At 43.4% G+C, this 12,667-nt stretch overlaps 1 protein-coding gene across 1 annotated transcript; it reads right to left on the bottom strand.

Moving 5' to 3' along the window:
* Positions 1 to 377: 377 nt before the first annotated feature.
* Positions 378 to 12,437, bottom strand: OSTM1 (osteoclastogenesis associated transmembrane protein 1). The gene is made up of 6 exons (XM_083608430.1): positions 11,869 to 12,437; positions 7,716 to 7,830; positions 7,145 to 7,242; positions 4,823 to 4,984; positions 4,378 to 4,543; positions 378 to 2,679 (listed from the first exon to the last, which is right to left on the bottom strand). Exons 1-6 carry the CDS (start codon positions 12,220 to 12,222, stop codon positions 2,624 to 2,626), a joined length of 951 nt encoding a protein of 316 aa, XP_083464556.1. The 5' UTR covers positions 12,223 to 12,437; the 3' UTR covers positions 378 to 2,623.
* Positions 12,438 to 12,667: the final 230 nt, after the last annotated feature.

Below are 12,667 nucleotides of genomic sequence, written 5' to 3' on the forward strand. Positions count from 1 at the left end.
CCCCTTAGACTTTTCATTTCCCGAAGATGTCCCACAAGGGATTTTTCCTCAGGGGTTACTTCTAAAGCCTTTCTCACGAATGAGTATATCCATAAGGCAGTGAAGGTTTAGGATCAGTTTTCCATCTCCTAGATGGGCTACCTTACCAGGTTGATGAGCCCCATCTGCCCCTCTTTCCCTCCACACAGGATGTGCAGAAACTGCCTTCTGGACCATTGGACCCCCTGTCAGAAGGCAACGTTTTAATCTCACCCGCTCCTAAATCTCCAATCTAGTAACAGCTACAGTGAAATCCAAAAATATGTTAGGGGGGTAGAAAGAAGTCTCACGGTTGCTTTACTTGTGACATTTTTCTTAAAAAGACAACTGCAAAAGAGTCCAGATTTCTACCACTTTATTCCATGTTGGTTGCAGGGTGGCACTTTTTGACTGCCAAGTATCAGTGTCTTCAACCTTGTGTCCCAACAATAAGCACTAATTATTCCAGTTCACACACACACATAACATCCAGGATGACCCAGATTTCAGTGATATTCATATAAACTCCAAACACAAGCAGTGGGAAGCCAGTCCCACTTACTCCCTCGTGTCATTAGCATTTGAATCCAAGGATAGAACTACATGTCATGTGCAGCTTCATTATTCTTCCTTTCTTTTCACACAATTCAGCCACTCAGGATGCCCTCTGAAGTGGAATTCTGGAGTGGAGAACAGCATCAACCCTTCCCCCCCCCTTGAGGAAAACCGCCTTGACTCCCACTATGGAAAAGGTAAATAACACAAGCAGCATTTTTAATGGGGAGCAGGGAGAAAAGGGGAAAGGGGAAATTCCCCTTCAAATTGCACCGAAAGGCTGAATTACATATATATCTGTAAAAACAGTGCAATACCTCATAACATACTTCTGCTCTAAATATATTTGAAGCCACATGAAACCATGGGGTAGGGGAGTGGAGGATGAGAGAAGAGAAGCTGCTGAGCTTCACACTTTTATGTTTAGTCCGATAGTGGTTTCAAGGGAAAAAAACAAGAGGTGCACTAAGCTCTACCTTAATATAAGACCCTGAAAATCAGAGGTCCTAGTTTGCTTATACCTTGTTAAAATGACAGAAAAATTGGTGCCTCATTTGCTACAAAATACTGTCAACTTCAGAAATCTTCATAAAATATCTATGTAAAAAAAACCAATACTTCCCATAAATATACATGAATTTGTTTATGCTATAAGCCAGAGCTTTCCAAACTTTTCATGTTGATGACATACTTTCTGGACACGCGCAGTTTCGCAACATGGTAATTCACTTTTACTAGCAAACCGGGGGGCTGCCCGCTCCCTTTCCAGCCCTGGAAGGAATGCGGGGAGCGTCTGTGCGACACAACTACACACTGCAGCTGACACACTAACTTGTCACGACACACAGTTTGGAAACCTCTGCTGTAAGGCCATATAAGTTCTAGCCCAAGCAATTCAGACGGTTGTATGCAACACAGTTCTAAGGTGACTGTTCTACTCCTGCAAGGATTTCTCCCTGTGCAGCAGAATGTTGTCCCCGTCATCCTCTAGCACATCCCTTAGATAGGTTCCAGGAGTTCCCCCAACCCTCTGGAGCAGATTTAGGAACTGCATGAGGGGAAAGGGTAAAACCCACAGTGCTAGGGCTAATCCCTGCACTAGGGCAACTAATTTGTTGCCTAGCACTCATTATCTCCAACCATTTTGTGTACTCAGACTACCCCATGGCAATATATACAAAAATAGCAAAAATACCTCTGTAGTACCAAGAAATATATTTATATTATGTACTTTTAAATATACAGCCACTTTTTTTAGAAACACTGGGTTTGGTGGTGAGCAAAGCAATGAACCCTGTTTAGCATTAATGCCTCAGCTAGTGCAATTTCTACCATTACTACTCTCAAACAACCCCGATTCATGTAAATACAATTCTCTGAAGTACAGCATTCAAGGGCTTGGAACCCCATCCATAGCAGTAATTGAGACATAAGGTTTCTGCCATAGCGAAATTCCACAAAGATTACATAATTCAGATGATCAGTAGTTTTGACATATATGTTGCCAACAGCCTAGTATTTCAAAGTGTATAAACTATGTCAATGAGCTAAGCAGCATTTCAAAAAATGATTTGGTATGAGGGGGTCATACCTAAGACATATGAGAACTGAAAGTTGCAAAGTATCATAATCAGTTAAGGCAGTAGATCTAATTTCATTTTCTGACAACATCTTTCTTTAAAAAAAAAAATAAACACACTGGTGACAAGCAAGAATGTTACTAAATAATAGCAAAGGTTGTGAACCTGTAAAGTCATCATACGTGGAAATTAAAACTGGATTGCTATCAATCCAATGTGAGGGACAGGAATGTGTTCCAAAGCTACCCATCAGAAAGCAAATGACTCAAAAGCACAAGTGCAGATGGAGCTGGAAATGCATCTGTTTCTAGCAGGAAGATCATACAGTGTTACGCCAACGTTTTCAATTAATGGACCCATCCGAGTGTTGCATGTTGTTTTCTTTGTTACCTCACAGCACAAGCCAAAACCAGAATGAATCGCTTTCAGATCAGTATATAAAGATTCATCCAAGTCTGCATTCTGCAGGTTCAGTTGCATTTGTCTTGTATGTTCACAAAATTGGCATTTGACTGGATCCGCTTGGCTAGAAAACAAAGGAGAGTGTTTAAAATCCCACATCTCAAAATAAAATATTCACATATGAGATCCAAGCCAGCAGACACAACCAAACAGTTCCCACAAGTAAGATCCTTCTAAGCAGGGCTGGCCTAAGACATTTCAGCACCTAAGGCAAACCACAATATGGCGCCCCACACAGAAGAAGGGATGGGTGAAGATCTAGAACATGGGAGGTATAAAGATCTGCATTGGGATCTGCTTTGACTCTGAGGTCATGGAGTTAAGTACAGTGGTACCTTGGGTTACATACACTTTGGGTTACATACGCTTTAGGTTACAGACTCCGCTAACCCAGAAAAAGTGCTTCAGGTTAAGAACTTTGCTTCAGGATGAGAACAGAAATCGTGCTCCGGTGGCGCGGCAGCAGGAGGAGGCCCCATTAGTTAAAGTGGTGCTTCAGGTTAAGAACAGTTTCAGGTTAAGAAAGGACCTCCGGAACAAATTAAGTACTTAACCCGAGTTACCACTGTACAACAGTACTGGGGTGCATTTATGCAACAGGTTTTCAAAATACACCTTCTACATGCTGATCAGTTGACTGGATCTGATTTTGGGAAACAAGTTAACCCAACTAGACAAGATTCCAGTCTGGTGACATTTATGAAAATTAGGTCACTGTGCCCAAAAATGTCTCAATGAATATGACTCAATGACAAGGCTGCAGCTAATTTTGTTAGTGTGTAGTCAACCTAGCCAAAGGCACCTACTATAGCCTCAGACGGCATATCCCCCAGTGCAACCATGACCTGCAGGCATTAAGCTCCTTAACCACACCACCTGCTGCCTTATAAAAAACAAGAGGGGCTTGCTTCATTATCAGCCATTGACTACTACCATCTGTCCAGCCACTGGAGTCCCAGGGTGGGATTCAACTAAGTTGTTGCCTGCATGGAAGGATGTCTGCTTGTGCAACAGGACTCCAACCCCCACCCTGCGAACCCATGCATGCCCCCCCCTAAATCTGCTCTGAAGAATGGGAGATACGCAGAATAGGTTTATTGTATTTTAGTGTTTTGTTGGAAGCCGCCCCGTGGCTGGGGAGACCCTGCCAGATGGGTGGGGTATAAAAAATTTATTATTATTATTATTATTATTATTATTATTATTATTAGGGGGTATGCACGTGGGAAGAAGAAAGCTGAACAATCTCAATGCACCATGGACCTCATTCTGTGCACACACTTAGTGTTACGCCGAATTCCACCCCAGTGCTTTGGCTCAGAGGGGTCGATGCAAACTCTCTGTCAAGAAAGAAAGGCAGCCAGATCCTTAGGAGCTTGCTTGGTTCAATGCACCTCCACTTCCACCCACACTCCTTCACTGGTGTCCTGGTTGGTTTTCTAAGTCACTCAGGGGCACACCAGGATGCCAGAAGGGCAGAGACACTGGTTTGTTTTCAACTAAGTCTTACTCAAAAATAGATCCATTGAAATTAATGGACTTGAGTTAGTCATGAATGTTAATTTCAACAAGTCTACTCAAAACACTAGTTAGTTGGCTACAACTTCAGGTCCTAATTATTCACATCTGGCTGGAATGGCTGCACTGCATGTGCTGTGGGTGCAGCCTTGTTACAAAAATGCAACTTGCAGGCGATCTTTTCCTCACCACCCACCACCGATTCCTTTTTTAAAAAATTAATTAATGAACTGATTTTACTCACGCAGGAAGAGGATACGTTTTTTCTGCTTCGAGTGAAGGAAGCTGCTGAGGTAGAAAACAACCGGCAAAAAGAGAATGAACGACGAAACTGCAATCACTGGCACTGTGTCGCTGCAGGGGACGGAGCAGTTGAAAGTCATGCTCCAAAGCCTTCGCGTAATATTCATCTAGAAAGAAGGAAACTCCAGGTCTTAAGTCATCAGGGAGAATCATCTGTATTTGTGTGGACGCAGCCACGAGCGGCAACATGTGCTCTGCCTCATCCCAAACCCTTCCAGCAGTGCTGATCGGAGGCTAGGAATGCTCTATTGCAGTTATTAACAAACCACATTGCGTGTGAAAGGCAAACCTTAAATTTTTACATTTTAAAACATTACAGAAAGGACAGTGGGTAATATGAAGGAGTAGGGGGCGCGCAACATGAAATGAAGGGAAGGAAAACTTACTGCATCTTCCACATCAATGCACAAATGGGCCTGCTCTTCAGATTCACCTTTCTTCTCACTCTCCTGCATCGCGTTGTACATGGCATTTAACTTTTCATACGTGACATTGCACTTCTTGCATACTTCTGTGTAGTTACCTGGTGGTGCATTGTCCTCCTGCCGCTATAGATTCAACCAGGAAATTAAGTGTTACAAAACATGGATATGGAATCCAGCAGATTCTTTTCTCACAAATTGAGAAAAATAAATGAAAACTGGCTCAGGTTTTCAGATAAAGGCTTCCCAGATTACACCGAAACCAGTCTTTCTCTGCCGTATCCATTCATAAAACCAGAAGGGAGATGAAAATAAAGCTTTAGCTGTCTTGGTGGGTTTGTTTAACTCTTTAATTTGGCGATCCTGCAAGGCCAACCAGATCCCATTAATATCAAAGGAAAGGATCTGTGAAAGCCAAATCTTTCCAATATTGTTTATTCATTAAGTGAATATATGTTTTGTGGTGGCTACTGTATATAAGCTGTCTGGGTGGCTCACAAAACAAAAACATTTGTCATATGATGGTGTCCAAAGAGAAAATGATGAGTCAGCTTAAATGAGGGAAGCAGCTAAGTTAAGACACAGCTAGGCAGAAAAGGCAGATGAAGGAGACATGTTGTACTTCAAAATGCACTAAATAGAGGCTTATTTGCAGGGCTCTGGGTGAACTTCATTTGTATGTTTTCAAGCTGTCAGTTTATCCATTTTTGTCCAACTTGTGCTATTCTTTTCATTTACCACCCGCTGACAACGCTCATTATTCAATAGCTACTGACTATTCCAACATAAATGCAAAGCAGTTACGCTAATGACTGTACATCAACAATAGGTGGCTTGTTTTGGTATCGCAGAACCCATCACAACAGCACATTTTAACATTTGATACTTGGATCATCGATAAAAAAAGAAGAGAGAAGAGACAGACAGGCATGCACTGGAAACTCTCTACATTTTCCATCAGTGAGAATGTGATCGTAGACAAAGAGTAGCTACCAGGATCTTATAAACACACACAATCTTGAGCAGGCAACCAACATTATGAAGGCATGGGGCACTAAGCACACTTATCTGGCAGTGCTTTCTAAAGAAAGCAAAGGGAACTCATTTCAAACAAGAGTTTAGCAGTAAGATGTAGCTGTCAGTTGAAACAATGACATGTACTTGAAATTTTAAACTGGAGCTTTGCTAATCACTGCAATCCTAAAACGGCCATACTCCAGGTCAAATGTCTAAAGTACTATGCTCTGCACACCTAAAGAGATTTTGGGGAAGCAATTCTCCAACACCTCTCCTCCACAAGGTGCATGGCAAAACACTTTTGAAATGGAACAGCCTTTGCAAAGCACTGTTGCATGACTTGGAGGTCAGCTCTTCAAATGGTTAAAAAAAAATGACCACATGGAAAATACAGGGAAATGATTAGATAACGGCATTGTGTGGATGCCCCATGAGTGGAGGAACCATGGCAATTCCACATTAATTGCCTAGAATGCTATCCAATGTTAGCCATACTCAAAACAGACCTACTGAAATCAATGGACTTATGTTAGCCAATTTCAATGGGTCTGTTCTTGAGTATGACTAGTGTTGAACAACACCTAATGAAAGCCAATAAAACCATTTTAGTCTTGTGGCCTTAAGTTTACTATCATGTAAATAGCTCCATTGCTATCAATTACGCTATTTATTTATTTTGTGCTGATCTAAATTAAAGCTTAGGGTGGAAAACCAATATAAAACCCTAAACCTGGGTGCACAATTGCACTGAACTTAAGCTGGATCATTTTCTAGAAGGCAGCCATTGCAACATCCCAATGATACCAGATTAGAAAGATTTCACGACTCATTTGCAGACATGTTAAAACCCAACTTCAAAAATGCATTCAGTTAAATGTATTCAGCTATGGCTAAACTCATACTATAACAAAACAACAGAAAACCCATATAGTTAAATCAAGAGGTGACAAGGCCCAGAATAAGGAAAGAAAGTGATTTACTATATGCAGAGATTACACGACTCTTCCTATATAATTACCAACTATTGTGAGACCAAAACAGCGCCATAATTGCATATGAAATGGAGGTGAACATTAATTAGAATGCATTTTGTTCTCCCAGTTGTGAACACCTGCGTTTTATAGATAATTGTTCTACCTGCCTAAACTGCATAAGAGTTTGAGAATTACATTCGCCGCATTTTGCTCGGGGGAAAAAAGCCCACCAAAAACATTTTCACTACACAATTAGAGGGCTCAACTGTACCCTTACATAAACAGGTACTGATACCTGGAGGTTGTGTTCAAAGCATGCCAATGATTCATTGAATAAGGCCAGGAACATCTCTGTACTATTCGATAAGCCTTCACTGTTGTTCTTTAAACAACCTGTGAAAGAAGACAAATGTCAATATATCCCAGCAACTGCTTCCAGAAGGTTGTTTTTGGCTAAGGGATATTCATATTTGAGATCTTGCTCATTTCTGCTTTTCTTTTCTTATCCATACATTTTATTTTCATACCGATGCTCAAATTCACTGGTTGTCAAAGGATCTTCTCAGATGCGGATGATTTAGGAACACCCAATCATCACTGTTCTGCTTTAAGTTACAAGAGGAATAGCATCTCTGCTTGCAGATTTCTAACACCATTGCCTAGCAGGTGGTCCTCCCTTTCCCTAGCCCAAAATGTTGGACTGGGGACAATTTGGAGTGGGACCATTATATGGATAGGGAGTTACTCGCCCTTCATTGCGTATTATTAAGGACTTGGTTACTCCCAGGACAAGTAGCTTGAAAATAAGGAATCAGGTAAATATGCACAACGCAGATATTCAGCAATAAAGTAGACAGAGTACATACTTGCACAGTTTGCTTTTTGCCAGGTGTCATTAAAAAACTTATCCAGGACCAAAACTATCTGTAGTCTATCCGACATCAAGAGACTTTTGGCACAAGGGTTACTCTTGGTAGCATTCTGAAAGGGACAGAGAGAGATTGTTATATATTCATATATACATATACATACATATACATATACATATATGTCATTCAGACCATGGTATCTTAACAAGCAACTCCTCCAAAGTGTACACAGAGGAAATAATAGAAGATGACTCAAAAAAGCAAGCCAACCTGCCTCTTGCAGGCAAGGAGAAATACTCCATAATTTAATTATGGGACAAGAAAAACAGGAAGCAAAAGAAAGGAAGAAACAAGAACAGCTTACCCCAACTTGGTGCTCTCCAGATATTCTGGATCACAATTCCCACCATTCTTGACCGCTGGGCTGGGACTGATGGGATTTATAGTCCAAAACATCTGTAGAGTACTGGGATGGGGGAGACTAAGCTAGAATGCTGTTTTGACTATTTATAAGCTGCCCAAATCAGTCTTAAGTATATTCTAAGGAGAACTCTCAAATCTGCCTTATACCAACCCAGATCTGTCTAGCCCTACATTGCCTTTGCTGGCACCACCTCCCCAATGTCTCAGGCAAAGATTTCCACCAAACCTGTTGCTTGAGATTCTTTCAACTACGAACTGAACCTGGTATCTTCTAAACCCTGTACCTATGCTCCACCACTGAGAGACAGGCCCTCCACGAAGGCCCTACAAACAGTGCACAAGCGGAAAAAGGGAAACTTAAACCACTGACTTTAGCTTACATTACAATCCAGAAACCAGCAAAGTTGGAGTGCTAGGCTTAGACTGATTTAATCTTGTTAGTTTTGGTCCATTACATCTACTTGGCAGCAGTTTAAAAAGTTTGAGGACCTCAGATTAAGGGTCTGTCCGTATCAGCTCATATTTGTGATCTGTCACTCAAAGCAATTCCATTTCCCATCTTTGGTTGTTCCTGCTTAATATTCTTAATCATGCTGTTCATTTGCCATTTTGTTATTGTTTGTATGGGTACTTTTATATGTTAATTATTATGTTTTATATGGATTTGCTTTGTAAGTGACATTGAGGGAACTTGCCAAAAGGCAGCGCATAAGTTAAATTTATTTACAACTTTCCAGGTTCAAATTGCTCAGAGTGGAAAAGTTGCAAAGATTCTTTCAGATGGCTAAATCTGAAATTTCCATAGGCTGAGTTTTCTCGATCAGGGCAATAATCAAAAGGGTGAACCCCCTACTACCATCTGCATTAGCTAGACAACATTCTCCCGCAATGGTCTGCCTGGACACTGTTATAATAAGCACCTAAGAACCAGAGAGAGCACCTTTTCAATGACTGCTTCAGTGTCCTCCCCAAGAAAACTCATGAGGCACCTACTGTAATTTAGATGGCAAATGAAAACATTTTTATTTTTTCAGGCTGAGGCAGGCCTGCACAACTTGTGGTCCACCCAAGCTGAATACAGTTCATCAACCATAAACTGTGGCCTGCCAGGTACTTCACATTCTGGTCTGGCAGTACAAGGCAGCACCAAAAACAATTGACTCCTTGGTGGGACATCCTACTGTAGATGACTGTTGATAATGATAAAATAATCATAGCTAATAAAGAGAAGTTATTTCTCTTTAAGCAGCTAAATGAGCTTTTATGGCTATTCTGAGGGAACTTTTGCTATTAATTTTTTTATTGTTCTTTTTCATTGCAAATTTTAATTTCTTTTTACAAAAACATTAGAAGGGTCTGCTGGATCAGGCCAATGACCCATCTGGTCCAGCATCCTGTTCTCACAGCAGCCAACCAGATGCTCATGGGAAGCCCCAAAGCAGGACCTGAGCACACTACTCTCCACACTGGTGATTCCCAGCAACTGGCATTTGGAGGTATGCTGCCTCCAGCAGTAGAGGGAAAACACAACTATCATGGCTAGTAGTAACTGATAGTCTTATCCCCCATCAATTTGTCTAATCCTCTTTTAAAACCATACAAACTTAAAGCCAAAGTACAGTGGTACCTCTGGTTACGAACTTAATTTGTTCCGGAGGTCTGTTCTTAACCTGAAACTGTTCTTAACCTGAGGTACCACTTTAGCTAATGGGGCCTCCTGCTGCAGCCGCACGATTTCTGTTCTCATCCTGAGGTGAAGTTCTTAACCCGAGGTACTACTTCCAGGTTAGCGGAGTCTGTAATCCGAGGTGTTTGTAACCCAAGGTACCACTGTATGTTGATCAACATACAGTGGTACCTTGGTCCTCAAACTTAATCCATTCTGGGAGTCCGTTCGACTCTCGAAACCATTAAAAAACCAAGTGTGGCTTCTGATTGGCTGCAGAAGCTTTCTGCGCTCAATCTGAAGCAGTGGGGGACATTCGGCTTCCAAAAAACACTTGCAAACCGGAACACTTACTTCCAGGTTTGCGGCGTTCGGAAGCTGATTTGTTTGGGAGCCAAGCCATTCGAGTACCAAGGTACCACTGTACATAAATACTTTATGATGTTAACTTGTTAGCTGCTCTAGGAATTCTTATAGTTGATGAATGAGGTATATATTTAGTAAATAAAACAAAAGCAAACATCCTGCAGAGGTAAAGTCCTCCAAGAATTACACTTTTTCCTACTGTAAGGTATATGTAAAATGTGGCCTTACAGTCAGCTGTGATCCAATCTTGCCTCATCCACAAGTCAAGAGGAAGAACCTATATTTACTTTGACCAGGAAGAGCTGCCCTTCCACTGTGGAAGAGGTCATACCCTCTAAGGCAGATATCCAACAGCAGAAGTTGCAGAATGCACACACAAGTACTCAATCCCAAATCAATATTTTCCATGTGTTATTCTCCCCAGTGAAGTGATTTTTCCCACATGTGACCGACTGAAATTCAGTGATAGAATTAGTCAGACCTATACTTCTTTTCCAGCTGTTAAAGGCCACTTCTTGTTTCCTTTCAAGTGCCTGCTGAGCCAAAGTAGTGACTGGTCTCTTCACAGACAATATATAGAAGAGGCTAACGAAACTACAAACATTTTCCAGATACAGACAAGTTTTCAGTAGATTGTTCTTCAGATCCTGCATAACATGTGTCCCACCAAACTGAATATAGCTCAATGGTCATCTATTATGCCCCACCAAGGATTCAATCACTCTCTTGTTTTTGTGCTTGCCTGGGGCTGCTAAAACAGAGAATGTGACGCATTCAACAGGCCACAATATATGGTTGAGGAGCAGTACTTAGCTTAGGTGGGACACAAGTTGTGCAGGCCTGCCTCAGATTTTATGTGAAAAAGAAAAGCTGGAAACCCATAGCTTGCTCATGTGTGCCTTAATTTTGTGTTTGTATTCAGTCTGCCTTGCCCAGCTAGTTGTCAAATCCAGCTAGTCCACTAGGCTGCAACTGGTATACCTTTTAATTCCATCAGGCACTGTGTATCAGCAGGAGCAAAAATGAGTGTAAGGATATAGGTAAACATATCAGTTTGCAACCCGGAGACCTTCCCTCCTCAACTTTTAACCTTTCAAGGTAGGAGAAGAACAAGCTGGTACTATTCTCCTCTCTTCATAGTTCCCGGTAAAAAGCAGGCCTCTGGTTTCATCCCACAGCAACCAGGGAGAAGGCCCCAGCTAAGCCTTCAATCTTAAATCAACTTGTATGGGAATAAGTGCCACCGAATTCAGTTAAAACTTACTCCAGAAAGACATGCTTAGGGTCCCACTGCCAGAATACTTCCCCACTGTTACCGTTTGGGAGAACTTTCATTCTGGGAACTACAGTATGGGTTGCTGTTGGTTGTTTGGCCAAAGACAAATAAGTTTCCAATACGCCTACAGCTTCACAGAAAGCAACAGGAACTCCTTGTTGCAACCCATCAGAAACGCTCTTTCCCAGAGGGGAAACCACGTTTGTCGTAACAGCAAAAACAAAAAAGCTAAAGCGTTTTTATGGCAAAAGCTCCCATGGGCTCTTTTTGAGTCGCCACAGAGGATTTTTAGTCGGTTTATCAGAAACGCAAGACACCCTAGAAGACCCTGGAAGCTCCGTCCCCGCGCCCACCTGCCCCAGCCCTGCCCCGTCTTTCTGCAGCAGGCGCTAGCCAAAGGCACGCGAAGGAAAACGCACCCCGACGACCCGGGCGATGTTCTCGTACTGCTCCGTGGCGTCCCGGAACTGGCGGTAGCAGTTCTGGCAGAGCCTTACAGGCCGGGCGCTCCGCGCAAGGCAGCCCGTCAGCGTGGCGCTACTGTTGGCGAAGGCGGCCAAGAGCTCTCGGCACTCCGGCTCCAGCTGCGCGTCCAGCAGGTCCCCCGCGAGCCCCGAGCCCAGCGACGCCAGGTCCGCCGCCTCCAGCAGCTCCCAGGACAGAGGGCGGCGCCGGCCTCCCCAGGCACTTTCCTCCCAGCCGCTCCCTGCGGTGCACAGGCCCAGCAGAGCGTCGGGAAGCAGCAGCAGCAGCAATAGTGCGGCCGGGCCCATCGCCGCCACCCGCGCTGCGCCCGGGGAAAAGCGGGATGCAGAAGGAAAGCCGCCCTCGGGTCCTGCCTGCCGAACGCCGCCGCCGCTTGCAGAAGCGAAACCAGGTCACGTGCAACAGGGAGGTGAGCGCGCGCAGGGCTGACGGGGGTGGGGGGGGGGGAGAGGAAGCGCTGTCAACATTCGGGAACAAGGCCCGGCGCGGCGTCTCATTGGGTGCTGGGGATTCGATGCGTCATAAGGTAGGAGCGTCGGCCGTGAGAAGGGGCGGGGCCGAAGGGTGCAGCGGGTACAGCGAGAATGCGCTGGCAGATTCGGAGGCGGGGTTTGAGGGCTGGCGGCTTGTTCGATTGCGGAGGGGTTCGATGTACTGAAAGGCGATAGGAGCAATAGCTATGTCGGCACCTCACTGCTAGTAAGTGTGCGTGGAATGGAAAAGATGAACTAC

This window comes from Podarcis filfolensis (assembly GCF_964270895.1).
Source record: "Podarcis filfolensis genome assembly, chromosome: 3".
NCBI classification, from domain to species: Eukaryota; Metazoa; Chordata; class Lepidosauria; order Squamata; family Lacertidae; genus Podarcis; species Podarcis filfolensis.